The following is a 14,952-nucleotide window of genomic DNA, read 5'->3' on the forward strand; positions in this document are numbered from 1 at the left end:
GAATTTCACTGGGCGGCGGAATAATTCCAAAAGAAGGATTCAGGCGAGGCCACGACGGGGAGAGGTGAATCTCTGTAGTGTTTTTAAAATAATATAATGCATAATATCTTTGACTCACACCCTGGAGCCAGAAAAAATTAAACCTGCCTGTATAAATCTACCCAGTTATGCACACCTATTTATACATACATAATACATACATTTAAATATTGTATGCTTTTGCATTCGCATATTATATGTGAGTATAATATACTCCATTTTAAATTCTTTTATCTTCTTCACAGCACTAGCCCAGGGGCATGATATGTGTTCAGTAGACATTGGTTTAATTGAACTAACACATTTAACTAGAGCTTTTATTTTTTTCTCCTGCATATTATTGGAATCTGCTCTACCCCTAAATCACAACGCTAAGTTAATTACGAAAAAGAGAGTTCAGGTTTAAACTGAGGAGACCAAACCTTTAAAATAACAGTTTTATAATGGGCTTAGTGGTGTGTTTTTTCATTGTACCCTTAATCCTTGCAGTGAGTTCCATTTCTCTCACCTTTGCCAAAACACGAATTCTACACACAAGAGTCCCGAGGCTATGGGGAATTCTACTCCTGCGCTCTGTTTTCCACGCTTAGTTCTCATTAGGAGTCCTCACCCTCAGAATCACACCAGCAATTCTGCTGTAAAGCACAGAACACAGCCAGAAACTCACTGCGATGGGCTCGGAGGTGGATGCAAATGGACACACTGGCAGAGAAACCTGGATGATTTCTAACTCTGCCCACTTATTCCCAGTGCTGCTATCCGAACCCGTCACTCTCTCTCCTTTCTCCTTGCTTCGGCATTGTAAGTTAGAAGCCCCAAACTTAATTAATCTCTCCAGGACACGGAAAGAGCACTGATTTTCACTTGAGGTTTTGGGGGGCATTCTTTGCCGTGAGAATAGATAGGTTTCTATGCTTTAAGTCAGAGGACCCACAGCAGCCCTGCGTGGTGATTGAGTCTGTGTGGTTGGAACGGGATGGAGGGGGGATATATGAAGATCTCTTGGGATTTTATACGGTACTGGAACCCCCAAACTAGAATGGAATCCTAGATCCAAACTAGAATGGAATCCTAGAACTAAACTATGATTAGAAGTTCTCAGACTGCCGAATCTACATTTTAGTGTTGTCCCAAATACCTGGTAGGTCTAAAAAAGAACTGCCCACCAGTTAAGTGGTACCTGGTAGTCCAGTAGCTTCCGTTAGTGTGTGTTGGGATCACCCGAGACCCCCTATGGAGGTGGGGAAGTGGAGAACATAGAACGACCCAGCTACACTGGAAGATTAATTGAACTGGGACAGAGGACAGACAATGACAGTAACTTTTTATTATCATAATTTGATCTTTCCAGTTGTCTACTCAGTAACTTGTACCAGAGGAGAAACATCAGTGTTCCATTTTCTACAGAAGGAGCCAAAGCCCTTAACCCGTCCTACAAGGTACAGATGTTAGAAATTCATAAACTACACACTCATATGGCTGCTTATTGAAAATAATTCCCAGCTGGGAGTCCTAGTCCTGTGTCCCATGAGCCTTCATAAAAGCAGGAGAAGGATGAGATGTTTTGAACGTCTTTACACTCTAGAACCTGTGTCTTTCCTCCCTACTCTGTCACCCTTAGCAGTCTTTGCGCTCCCCCTCTTCTCCTGTACCGTTACTTTATTTCCAGGAAAAGAAATGAGAACCCTAACGTAAGCTAGGTGTTTCAACGTCTAAGCTTCTAATATGGCTGAATACGGCACCCTTCCGGGGATGACTTTCATTTAAATGACAGATGAGCAGCTCGGGGCTAAAGGAATAGTTCTGTGTGGGAAGCCAGTAGTTGGAGTGGGGTGGGGAATGAAAAGGAAAGGTCTTCTCAGGACCTCTGAAGCCACACCATGGACCATATGCCATTTTTAAGTCCAGACCCATTCCAGGGTAACTGTCTACCTTGAGCTGCTTCTCACCCATACAGAGTTCCTTAGACAGGAAGGAGAATCTCTTGACACTCAAGAATGAAACACTCCACCAAAGTACCTGGCAGAGTCTACTGAGCACACATTCCTTGTATGGCTTTGGGCTCAGAGAGCACAGAAGGTATGGCCACAATATCTAGAAATGCCTAATGCGTTCGTCCACAGCACTGCAGCTGCATCATCTATGCACACATCTGAATCATTCCTAACACACCACACAGACACACACAGGCTGTCAAGCAGTGACAGGGCTTTTTTAAAGAGATGGGAATTAAAAGAATAAAGTGAGTTCTGGAATAGCTTTTTCCAAAGGTTATTGCCCAGACAATCTGGTTATGCTGTCCCTAAACCTTGAACTAAGTAAAAACCAAACCAAAAAACAAACAACAAACAAAAAAACACCAAGAAACCCTAGTTCTTAAATGAGATGTGCAGGTGACCAGCACGCTGCGTTTTGGTAACACAGTTTCTTCACCTCCCATGCAGAGAATTCACCCTTGGGCAACTTCTGATGGCCATGGAAGACTGGGCGGGTGATATTCCCTTAATTTTCTAGACGACTCCTATTTTATCACATTACACATGCGTTTTGGCACGACTGACACCACCGACATTGAATGGAATCATTTGGGATTTTTTTCTCCCTCAGTCACAATATGGCTGTGGCCAGCAGAGGGGAATCCGTACCAAGGCCGTTTCCCACGTTCTGGCTGAAGAAACACAGTGACATACTTTGAAATTACAAGATCCACTGTACATGCGTCACTCTGAAGGGTGTGCACACTCTTGACTCAGGCAAGTTCAAGGGTCAGATTACCTGAAGTTGGTAGAAATGCTGAGATTTAAGCATGGCCACCGAAAGGAGTGATATAGGACCACACCCAGCGACTCACTTCCACAGTGGAAGGGAATGATTAGAGGACACGAAAGATAGAAAGCACGGACTCCGAAGAAAGTCGGAACCATTAGCGCTCCCAAGGGTGTCTGTGGAACGTCACAGTTTGGACAGACTGTGTCTTTGTCCAGACCCATCTGTGGAAGAGATGGGGCTGAGAGCTGCATTCATCCTCATGCATTTTTCCTGGCTTCTTCTTTTGCAATGAAGTTAACATCTAGAACTTGGCCTGGCTCAGCCTTCCTTTCTTTAAGCTTTCTTGAGCAGGCCATGAATATCTTATTTGGTCTCAATTCATACATTCAGTTGAAGAGAAGTGACCAACAGGGGCCAAAGAGGGGTTTAGAGAAATGGAATTACCCAGCTGACAGCTCTTGATGATGGCAGGATAGGACAAAAGATGTAATGTAATATCTCAGCTAAATGGATTTGGAAATGTCATCTGGTGGTAAAGAGAGAGAGAGGCTGCCACCCTTCACAAAGCCAAGGGTCCAGTGAAAGAAATTCTACTTGTCTGGTTAACCCCAGGTCGGGTTCTGAATACCTGGCTCGAGGCAAATAGCACCTTCCTGACAGCAGAAGCAAGGACAAGGCGAATATAAAGTCACTACTGGTGCTGTCCCTCCTGTGCTCACCCTTCTACCGCTAAACCCAACTTCCGAGACCTTCCTAAGAGAACCCTCTGGCCGCTGAGCTTTGAGTAGAGCCGGTAAGCTTTTCTGGAAAAGCACGCTCATTTGTAAGACACGCATCCAGGGCTACCTCCCTGTAACCAGATAGCACGTGCTTCAAGAAAGGAGACCTCGTGGGAAGTTTCTGGGCGTGCTTGCAGAGGAATGGAGGGGGTCGCGGAGAGGGCTGGAGCCCAGGTAGTAGGAAGAAAAGAGTCCGAGTGACTGAGGTGCTTGTTAAACATGAGAGGGGGCTGTGGGGAGATTTCTTAAGACTGAGTCTCCTGCAGCTCAGCTTACGGTTGATTTGACCTCAATTCTGGTTTAAGCCCTTTGGGGAATCTTTCCCACCCTCGGTGCCGACAGGGAAGATATGACGCCACCAGCTTGACTTTGCACAGATGCTGGTGATCTACGGTCTCCCTGGAAGATAGGAGCTGGGCCTGCGGTTTGCCCAGGCCGACAGGCATGACTACTTCTCGCAGGCCAACGAGAAGACTGGTGAGGTGGGAGGTGGAACACGCAGCCCTTCCCTGGCTTAGTCACCACGGTGGCCTCCATTCCCCTTCACTGTTCTCCGGACACCCCGAAGCGAAAGCCATACAAAACAATTCCCCCGAAATGGAAAACGAAAGCCCGTAACAAAACACTTCTTCCCCCTTCATTCCCATCCCGACCCCGCTCCCTCCGGCCAACACCCTGAATACTCACGAGAGAACACTTTATCTATACAAAATTAATTAGAAAACAAAATATTTACATATGAAATAAACACCATCTTGATTTCTGTCACCAGCGGAGACGCCAGAGCCCCCTTTGTTCTAGATTGCTGTTCGCTAGGTTAGTTGGTTTGGTTTCTTTTTATTTGAAAGGGATGAGGTAAGAGGAAGAGTGAGGGACGAGCCCCTGACCTGGGACAGAGTCGGGGCAAAGAATGCTTGACGGCCCTTCGCCTTCTTCCTCCTGGAGATGTCTCACGCCCTCTGTCCTCTCTCTCCAAGGTCCTTCCTTGAATCTAAGGTAAAGCACTCCGTGCTCCTCTCTCCAAATCTGTGAGAGGTTCAGCCCCTTGCCCCCAGGTTTGTTTTAGAAAGAAAACAAAGCTTTACAAGGCCTTCGGTTGGCTTGAAAATGAAAGATACTGAGGTAAGAATCAAGGAGGAGAGCGGGGGCGGCAGTCAAGGGCTGGGGGGTGAGGAAGGGCGGTGAGTTGGGGCGGGTGGGACCTGAAGAGACATGGCAGCTTCCTTCCAGAGGAGGATGAGCACCTTTCTGGTTTATGTGTCCTGTGTGCGACACGGAGACCCTGCAGCCAAGCCTCCAAACGGACCTGGCTCTTTGGCTGCCACCCTGGGTAAGGAGACGATGGCAGGACAGTGGAACTGACCCACGGAACACGCCTACCCCAAGTTTCAGGCCTGGCAGTGACAAGTATTCGTTTCCCTTCTCAAGTTTCCAACTCTGAGTGAAGGGGGTATCACATCTGCCAGTGCCCTCATCTATCTATATATATATATATTATTCTTTATTCTTTATCTGGGAGGGGAAGGAGGTGTTGCAGGAAGGTGGAGGGGTTTCTACAGAGAGTGTCCACACTGGGTTCAGCGTCACATCCTCAGGGAGCCAGACCCAATGGGGTAGCGGGGGAGTCCCTTCTCGCCTCCCGTCCCCGCTTCCGAACCTCTTCCCTTCCCTCCACTGTTTCCCGAGCTGTACTCGTGGAGCAAACTCGTGCCTCTTCACTGGCTGTTCCGTATCGGTTGTGGCCAATTCAGGGGGGTAACAAGCCTGCTCTCCTAGCTCCAGGTTAAGTAAGAAGGGATCAAAGCATTGAAAACATCCCCCTCTCTCACTTACCCGACCACAAATGACCCCCCTGTCCTTCAAAGCCTTACTTAGCTCCTCCCCACAAACTGGCCAGAGGAGGGTCCAAAAAGCTCAGACGAGCTTTGTACAATCTTCTGCCCTCAGGTACGGGCCAAAAGAATCCTGGCTGCTTCTACTTCCCTTTAGCCTTCCTGGAAAGTTCTTGGCCAAAACTGGTGGAATGTATTGGCAACCACGGAGGAATTATTTTTGTACGTTGCCCTTGTAGGACTGTTCACCCACGTTTTTGTCTAGACCACAGGAACTTCTCCGTCAAGAACTTCCATTCTCTTCATTTGGGAAGGGTCAAGGGGAGAGACAGCCAAAATTCAGGTAACACAGGCCCGTCTCTGTTTGTATATAAGCCAAAACAAGCCCGGTGCTTGTTGAAAGAAACAACATCATGAGGCAAGGTTGCCTTCTCCGCATGAAAAGGCCTGATGACAGGCGTGTACAGACAACACGTGTGCAAGTGTATATAGACACACATGCACACGCAGTCCCTCCTTCCTCGCCCCTAATGCGCCATGAAACACTGCTCTGATGTACTTTCCATCATCCGTCAATGACCTTTCATTCCAGTTCACTACCAGCTAAGTCTCATGGAATTGAAGCAAACTTTTTTTTTTTTTGGCTTATATAGAAACACACGTGGCTTCCCACCCTCTGCCTGGCGCACGATCCCCAAACACACGCCATCTAAGCAACAAGAATTTAGCAAAAGCCTCTGTTCATTCACAGGCAGTAATGCTAAAGGCGCTTATTGGGGCGCTGTGCTTCCTCACCTAAACGTAAAGGTCAGTTCGGGGAGAGCTATCCTGCGCTCCCGCGGCCTCCTCCCGCTTCTCCGTGCTTCCCTCGAAGTGCGTGGCAAAGAGTCCTTCCACGCTAGGAGGAAGCTCGTGTGGGGCCACTTCCTTCAACCACTCCGCCCTCGCCGGCTGAGCGAGCCCACCGTATCCTCTCGCGGGAACTGGGAACTGGAAGGATGGACAGACCGGGAAGGAGGAGGGGACTGGAAAGGGAGCAGAGATGGTTCTGGTCACCAGGGTCGCCCTCAGAAGGAATCAGAACTCCAGGATCCCATAAATAAATGAAAACGACAAGAAAGGAGCAAATGGGAACCAAGTTCACCCCCGTCACCCTCTGTGACATGCGCACCACACGTCCACAGCCCCGACCCTCCCGTACCCACCTTCGCCTCTCTCTTCCCTCACTCAGACATCAGACTCAATGCTAGACAGTTTCTCATACACATGCCCATTGCTGGAGCCATTGAAAGCCCTGGGGTTTTTGTTGTTAGGCACACAGGGGTTGGACTGGTTCCCTATACAGATGTCTTTCTGGAAACGGCCTGGTACAGCCCCGTGCAGGGCCGACACCACCGGCTTGTTGGTGACAAGGGCACGGAAGTCCGGCCTGGCCTTCGGCACCCCTGCCACCGTGGGCTGCCTGAAGAAGTAGGATTTGCTGCCGTGGAGCAAGCACTGGTCGTCCCCGAAAGTGGGGATGAAAGGGTTCTGCGTGACCCGGTCGGGGTAGAGCGACTTGCTGAGCATGTAGCTGCCGCCGCCGCCGCCGCCGCCGCTACCGCTGCCGCCGCTGCCGCCGCCGCCGCCGCCGGGGTTGCCATGGTTGCCGTGGTGGTGATGTCCCGCGGCCGGCGCCGCCGCCTTGCCGTTGCCGAAAGCGCTCTCGCCCGCCGGCATCTCAAACATGTGCGCGTAGGGACTGCCGTCCAGGAAGCGGCCCTTGTCTTTCAGGCTCACGCTGCGCGGGGCCAGGGCGGCCTCCTCCTTCTGCAGGTCCACGAAGGTGTCGTAGGAGTGCTGGCGCCGCAGCTTGTTCCGGGTCTTCTTCTGCGCCTTGGAGTTGGTCGGGCTCTGGGGGTACTTGGCGGCGGGCGCGCTGGACGGCACGGCCACCGGGGCGGCCGGCTGCTCCAGCTCCTGCAGGGAGCTGTCCTCGCTGATGTCGTACAGCTTGCCGGCCTTCTTGCACGCCTCGCAGCGGATGCACGCCTGCCGGCCCGAGTTCTGCCCGGGCACCGCGCTCGAGTAGTTGTGCAGCTTGGACGGGCAGCTGCGGCAGAAGTTGCCCCCGGAGCGTTCCTCCCAGTCCACGCTGGTCAGGTTCTTCTCCCAGGGGGCCGGGACCCCACCGACTCCGCCGTGCTTGTCAGCCGGCCCGTGCTTGAGGTGCGACCGGTTGGTGCAGGGCCCTCCTCCGCCCACCGAGTCGCGCTTGAAGTCCTCGCCGCGCTCCTTGTAGATGTCGGTCAGGTCCACGTGCTCCCAGTGCGGCGAGGTCTCCTTGGTGCGGAACTGGTCCAGGTAGAAGTCCCGCAGCCCCTCCTTGTCCCTGAAGTAGCGCTTGTGGTCGGGGGAGCGGGGCGGCCGGCGGCGGTAGGCCAGCTCGATCTCGTCGAACTCGCGGCGGGACTTGGCCGAGGCCGGCCGCTTCTTCAGGCTGTCCTTGTACTGCTGCTTCCGCCTCTTGGCCGCGTTGCCCTCGATGTTGCCGTAGGTGACTGTATGCGTGGAGATGTCCGACACGTCGGAGCGGATCAGGTCGTCGTGGCCGCCGTAGCGGTCGCTCTTGAACGAGAACTTGCCGTACAGGTCGCTGAGCTGGCTGTGCTTGGAGGAGGGGAGGCCGATGTCCAGGGGCTTCTTGCCGAGGGACCTGGGCTGCGTGGTGAAGGGCGGGTTGTCGCAGTCATAGAGCCCGTCGATGGAGCTGGTGCTGCCGATGCTGTGCGGCCGGTGGTGGGGGTCCTGGTACGCGTTGCTGTCCTTCAGCTGCAGGTTGCCGAAAGTCCTCTCCACCTCGCTGATGTAGTCGCTGAAGAGGTTCTCCTCGCAGGGCGGGTTGTTGTAGGATTTGCAGTCAGAGTGCGTGAAGCTGCGGCGGTGCTCGGAGATGTCGTAGACGGACGACTCGCGGCGGATGAAGTCCAGGGCGCTCTGTGGGGAGCCGTTCACGCCGGACAGGTTGGCCATGTTCTTGGCCGTGCGGAGAAGACGCAGGATGTTGGAGTGTGTGTTGTTCATGGTTGCGGTGGGGGAGTTCATCACGGATTGGCGCTCCTCGATGGCCACCCCGTGGATGCAGCTGTAGATACCCTGGAGGGAGGATGGGACTGGTTAGGTCTCCGGCGAGGCAGGAAGTGACCATAAACAGCACCCCCCAACCAACCCACCACTGACTGCCCAAGTGGATGAGAAAAGTCAGAGCGGACATGAAAGGGATGGTCTTACACACTCACAGAAACATATGGCTAGAAGCTTGCCTGCCTTACCCCCCTGCATTTAGCAAGTCGCACCACGAGCTGGCGGCCTGGTGATCCAGAGGGAACACGGCTACACCGAGTGACTTGAACAAATGGATTCGAATTGCAAGACAGGACATTCTTGCCTCAACTCCACTACTAACTCGAATTGATTTTCCTTTCCGTGCTGAGGTTTTTGTGTCTTAAAAATGAGGCCATGATATCGACTGATAGCAAAAAATATTGTCAGCCTTCTGGAAATCAGTAGCAATGCTCTACAGATGCTGGGGCTTTTCGGCCCTGGCTGGTCACCCTTGGCTGGCAGTAAAGTGCGGCAGAGCCCAGGCGCTCACAACTGCCACTCTTTCCCGGCTCTGACAAACTTTGAGCAGCTTTTAGGATTTTGGTCACCAAATCACAACTGAGCAATTCTCTTCTTGAGCCAAGCGTGAACCAAATTCACAGAGACAGTCAGGCAGCCCTGGGGTCAAAGAGGGATTTTTCTCCTGCTGTGCCCTATACCAGGGCAGGAAGGACCTGGGACAGATATCCCAGTACTAAATACGAATAAAGAATGCCCTTGTTGGGGAGACGGAGGTGGGGGAGGGATGGATTGGGAGTTTGGGGTTAGCAGATGCAAACTAGTATATATAGGATGGATTAAACAACAAGGTCCTACTGCAGAGCACGGGGAACTACATTCAGTAGTCTGTGATAAACCATAATGGAAAAAAACTATGAAAAACAGTATATTATATATGTATAACTGAATCACTTCGCTGTGCAGCAGAAATTAACACAACACTGCAAATTAACTGTACTTCAAGAAAATAAATAAAGAAAGAAAGAATCTTGTGGAATCCTCTCCTTTATTCTCTCCTTAGCTCCTGGTTTCCTCCTTATAGTTTCTCACTCAGTTACTCTGATCATAAATAATGAATATCTTAACAAATTAGTATTGACTGAGAACTCCCTGTGTGCGGCTCCTTGTGCAGAGCCCTGAGGAACACCGTCCAGGAGAGGGAAAGGCTTGGGCTCAAGTCTAAAGTCAGGCCAACCTCCTGCCAGTCTCTTGCCCCCTGCCTTGAAAGGTGGACACATTTGGAACTTTTCTGCCTGGCAAGGGAAGGTCTCTGCAGAGGAGGTTGTTTGAACTGTATCTTTAAAACTAGGGGGATAAATTTGGAAAGGGGCTGTCCCAATGGAGGGGCACGAGAGGAGAGAAGATTAGAAAGGGGAATGGCAAGGCTTCCCTGGTGGCGCAGTGGTTGAGGGTCCGCCTGCTGATGCAGGGGACACGGGTTCGTGCCCCGGTCTGGGAGGATCCCACATGCCGCGGAGCGGCTGGGCCCCTGAGCCATGGCCGCTGAGCCTGCGCGTCCGGAGCCTGTGCTCCGCAACAGAGAGGCCACAACAGTGAGGCCCGCATACCACCAAAAAAAAAAAAAGAAAGGAGAATGGCAGCTACATGGGAAAGAAGGAAGATTTGCATATGATAAGCCTCAGTTTCCCTGAGGCAGCAGTGAGATAAGAGATCTTTAAGAGAAGGTTCCTCTACTTTCCTTCTCAGGCCTCCTTTCTAACCCTTCTTGATTATGGCCAGGAGAAAATGCACTTTTCCTCTACAGAGCCATTGATTATGTCGAGGGGCTACAAAGGGGATTTCTATTACAGGTTCCCCCCACTGCTGCCATCCCCCTCTCTGGAGAGGTCTTGGGAAGGGCCACGCAGTACAACCTCCTGCTCCCAGGTAACTGAATGGCCTGCAGCAACTCACAGCCAGAGAGGACACTTTCTCTATCAACTAAAATACTACAGGAAAATGATCAGAAGATGCAACAATTTAATGAGTACTCCATTTTCTCATATAATTCCATTAGAGACAAAGTTGGTTATTTATGTCTGAAGCCTAGACCTCTATTTGAAGAGGACATTTGAGTTCACCTCTCATGAATGAATCCCATAACTTTATTAACAAATTCAAAAGAAGTCTTTTTTTTTTCTTTTTTTTTAGCTCTTCCCTGTGACCCTCTGTTCATATTCAAAACTGTGTTCAAAATCTCATTCTGGACTAGACACACAGAAGAGCACGAAATAAAGAACGACTTGAGCTATACTCTTGCTCCAATTAAGGAAGTTTCTGGAATGCAAATTTCTTACAGGTCAGGACTTATTTCTGAAGGCTCTGTTAAGCTCTTTAACTCCCCAAACTCACACATGGTTAAAACATAGAGTAGCACGGTGAAATAACCAACAGTATACCTTTGGATGTCAGAATAAGAGAGATATAGTTCATGATTTAAACAGAAATGTGACTTTTTAAAAGGATTAAATGATTAATCCAACCTCTGCAGAATTAACTAATGGTGATGAAAGGCATCTGGGAAAAGGCCAAATGTTTCATTCTGATAGATCTGCCAGTTCTTATTGAGAACCAAATGCCCAAACCCCACACAGAAATCTGTTTCTTGAAGGAAAAACTGCATCACCTGTTTTCTGAGCCACTTGAAATGATGTCATCCCCCCCCCTCCCCAGGGAAATGTACATGATGTGGCTTCTCGCTTTAGCAGCCTCGGGCTGCAGTCAGTGCCCTCCTGGCTCTCCGTGCTCTGCACAGCGAGCTGTCTTTCCCAAGCTCCAAGCACCTGAATCAAAGCACTTACTCTGCTGATGGAGAAGACCATGCCAGGCTTGCCAGAACACACACCCATAAAGCAGTGCCTGAACTGCCAATAGAAGAGGTGTTCGCAAATGAAGGTGATGAGGCTGAGAGCCATGGCGGCCCCCAGCATGTAGAAGACGCCCGCCATGTTGTCAATGTCCAGCTGGCTGCTCATGACCTCGTTCTTCTCATTGTGGCAGATGCCCGTGAGCCACAGAGCTTCCAGCTCCTCCATCTCCCCTGGCGGCGGGACGGGAAGGAGAACAGGCAGAGAGAGGAGAGAGGGCAGGAGTAGAGAGAGGGGGCGAGAGGGGTGTTGGGGAAAGGAGAGGAAAACATGCGAGAGAAAGAGAGAAGGAGACATAAAGAAAGAAAACCAACAGAGAAAGTTAGGATTTTATTAAATACCGTTATGTAGTCACATATCGATGTGTTTAGGTATTCAGTGAAAACGATAATGTGGATACCACCGGTGACACAAAGACAGGAGACATTACCTCTGTTCCCCATGACTTACCCAGTGTAAACTGGTGTATAAACAATCAGTATGACAAGCTATATGCAGGTCCCAAGAGCTGCCTGAATTAGAGTGATTTTGCAGATGGGTGGCCAGTGGGTTTTCATGAGGATGTAGGACTTGGAGGTGGGCATGGTGAATGGGTGAATTTTAATTTATATTGCACAAAAAGGCACTCCAGGCAGCAGAAATAGCATGATCAAGGGGAGGAAGGTAGAAAATCACAAGGCGTATTTGGGAAAGGCAGGCAGAACGAGTCAGAGTAACAGTAGGCAAAGGAAGCTGAATACAAAAGGTTGATGCAAGATCGCCGAGGGCCCGAGTATCAGACTAAAGCACTTTGAACTTTTTCTTGCTGTTGTGGTAGACAGTGAGGAACAACATAACCGAACAAGTGGTTCAGAAAATTGCTCTCAAAATATATGCAAAGCAGATTGGGTCGGGGGGAGGAGAGACAGAGACATATCAGCAGAGAGATTGATTGATTCCCTAGAGGTCCTCAGACTTCCTGATCTCTTGTTGAAAATATAAATGTTCACAGTAAAAGGGAGGAAGCTGCAGTAAAATGACACCACCCAGTTCGGACCTGCCTCCTTTTAACGCTGCTTAAGGAAGTTTTGATTAATTCAAGTCATGCCAGGTTACAATAACCTGGTGGATACTAGGAATTAGAAATTAGAATTAGGAATTAAAAAGGTAGAAATCGTAGACAAAAGGAAAATGACAGACACCATATGCTCGAGAATGCATCTAATTCCAGAGAAGCGAAAATCTGAAAATCTCATGAAGAAAACTGCCTGTTCCAATAGTTCCAGTTTGGTTCAAAATGTGAACCTTGTCTGAATAATCTGACCGAAGCCCTGGCAACTTCTGCAAATCATCTCTATGGCTGCACTTCCTCGTGGAAGGAGGCCCCGTTATTGCCTTTAAGTGACAGCTGCATTACAATGACAGAAACTCTTATACCAAAATGGCTCGTAACCCTCCACCTGGAACCCCCCTCCTCTTTCCAATGTTAATCAAATCACTTTTTACTCATTTCTTGGATCAAAGTATGATTTTCCTAACTAGGGAACAACTGACTTCACCCAGAGTCTGACAATCTCCCTGTGCTCCTCTGCTTCTTCTCGCATCCCTAACAGCAAAGATTCTGCAGACAGAACTTAGGGAACCGCTTGGTTGATGGCCTGTGAGGCCAAGTAGATTAACTGGATTAGCTTCTGTGAGACGAACAGGAGGAGTAGGTGCTTTAGACAATAAAGTGAAGAGGGATGCGGAAGGCGTGAGTGTAATGAAACAGGAGATGAGATTTCCTCAAAACAAGCTGTCTGCTCAGTCTGCTGCGAGAATCACTCTGGGGGGTGAGTGCCTTCCGGTGTCTGTCTCTGAGGACCCTGGCCCTGCTTCCTCCCTCTTCCAGAGGGAAAAGCAAGATGGGAGAGGGAAGGATGAGCAGATGCCCACGTGTGGATGTCTCTGCCCTTTCTCTGGGCCCAGAGAGAGCAGAGACCTTTCCAAAATCCCATCCACTGCTCTGGCCACATGTGAGAAGACTGGGGAACTTCTGATCCCAGCCCCTCTTACTTTATCCCTGAGGGTTTGATCATACCCTGCAATCCTGAAACACACCTCCTTGACTGACTAATCCTCTCCCCCAAATTTCACCCTGGGTTGGATTGTATAACCACGCCCCACTGCCCCCCGCAGTTCCTTTGTTGAAGTCCTAACTCCCAGTACCTTGAGATGTGACTTTATTTGGAAGTAGGGTAATTGCAGATGTAACTGGTTAAGATGAGATCACCTGGATACAGTGGGCTCCTAATCCAATATAACTGGTATCCTTCAAAAGGGAGGGAATCAGACATAGACACGTACAGAGGGAAAACATGCACACAGGGAGAAAGCCATGTGAACATGAAGGTAGAGCAGGGGTGATGCGCCTACAAGCCAAGGAACGCTGTAGATTGCCAGCAAACCATGATGGCTTAGGGGAGAGGCATGGAGCGGATTCTCCCTCGAGTCCCTCATTAGGAACCAAAGCCGACACTTTGATCTTAGGGTTCAGGCCTCCAGAACCTTGAGCCAAATGTCTGTTGTTTAAGTCACTCAGTTTGTGGTACTTTGCTACAAAGCGTTAGGAAACGAATAACATATACCCTCCAAATCTCCTAGTATACTGTGAAATGCTTTTCTGGAAACGCAGAGGTTAGAGGGATGAGGAAGGAAGAAGGGTTGATGTTTCGGACTGGCCATCGGGAGAGGCCAAAGAGGCACTGTCCCTTTCTTTAACTCACCATCTCCGAAGAGCTGCAGGATAGCAAGGTCCACCTGGCGCTTCCATCCAGAATCCTTTTGGATGGCAATGCCATAACCAGTGGAAGCAAAGACCTTCCCGCTGCCAATGGTCACCAGCTTGCAGCCTTCGTCTCTGCCTGCCATGTAGTTCAGCACTGCTGCATCGTAGATGAAGGCATCCAGTTTCCTGTGCGAGAAAGAAACAAACAAAGCAAGTCCAGTGGAGGAATTTTAGTACAAATCTACCACTGGGGTCATTAATAGGAAGCAGTAGGGCTCCAGCAGACTATGGGGGGAAGTGGCTCAAAGTAAGGCTCAAGGTGGAACTCAGCCAGAAACTAAAGCCTAAATCCCAGGCTGTTCTTTGTGCGATTTCAGGTGGACAGGAGGAGTTCTCTCCCTCCCACTGGGAATGATGAGAATGTAAGCTGGGCCTGAAGCCAACTCGTAAGCTGTGTCTGAAAGGAGAAGGAGTAAAAAGGAATCAATAAAAATAATAACAGAAATAATGAAAAGGAACCGTCACAATGATAACAGCAAATAGCATGGGTTAGACTTCTATACCATTTTTCATTTCTCCGTTCGTTACAGTCCGGAGTGGGGTAAGTGTAGGTAGACGTGTAGCACTAGATGGACAATGCTTTGTTTGCAGTCAGAAGGGTTTCAATGCTCTGTTTTGCAGCGCAAGGAGAGAAGTGAGTCATTGGGGTGGTGGCAGTACAAGCTTGTGTCAAGAGCCAATGGTGAAACCACAAGCCAATGCAGCATGCAGGAGAA

General features: G+C 49.7%; 1 protein-coding gene across 1 annotated transcript in view; it reads right to left on the reverse strand.

Annotated features, from left to right (window-relative positions):
• Positions 1–6,646: 6,646 nt before the first annotated feature.
• The window catches only part of GRIN2B (glutamate ionotropic receptor NMDA type subunit 2B), a 409,891-nt gene continuing 401,585 nt past the window's right edge, over positions 6,647–14,952 (reverse strand). The window contains exons 11-13 of the mRNA XM_060026118.1: positions 14,175–14,362; positions 11,365–11,603; positions 6,647–8,554 (exon numbers count right to left, since the gene is read on the reverse strand). Of these exons, the coding sequence (XP_059882101.1) occupies positions 6,647–8,554; positions 11,365–11,603; positions 14,175–14,362 (2,335 nt within the window). The remainder of the gene's footprint in view (positions 8,555–11,364; positions 11,604–14,174; positions 14,363–14,952) is intronic.

Source organism: Delphinus delphis, chromosome 11 (genome assembly GCF_949987515.2).
Source record: "Delphinus delphis chromosome 11, mDelDel1.2, whole genome shotgun sequence".
Classification (NCBI taxonomy): domain Eukaryota; kingdom Metazoa; phylum Chordata; class Mammalia; order Artiodactyla; family Delphinidae; genus Delphinus; species Delphinus delphis.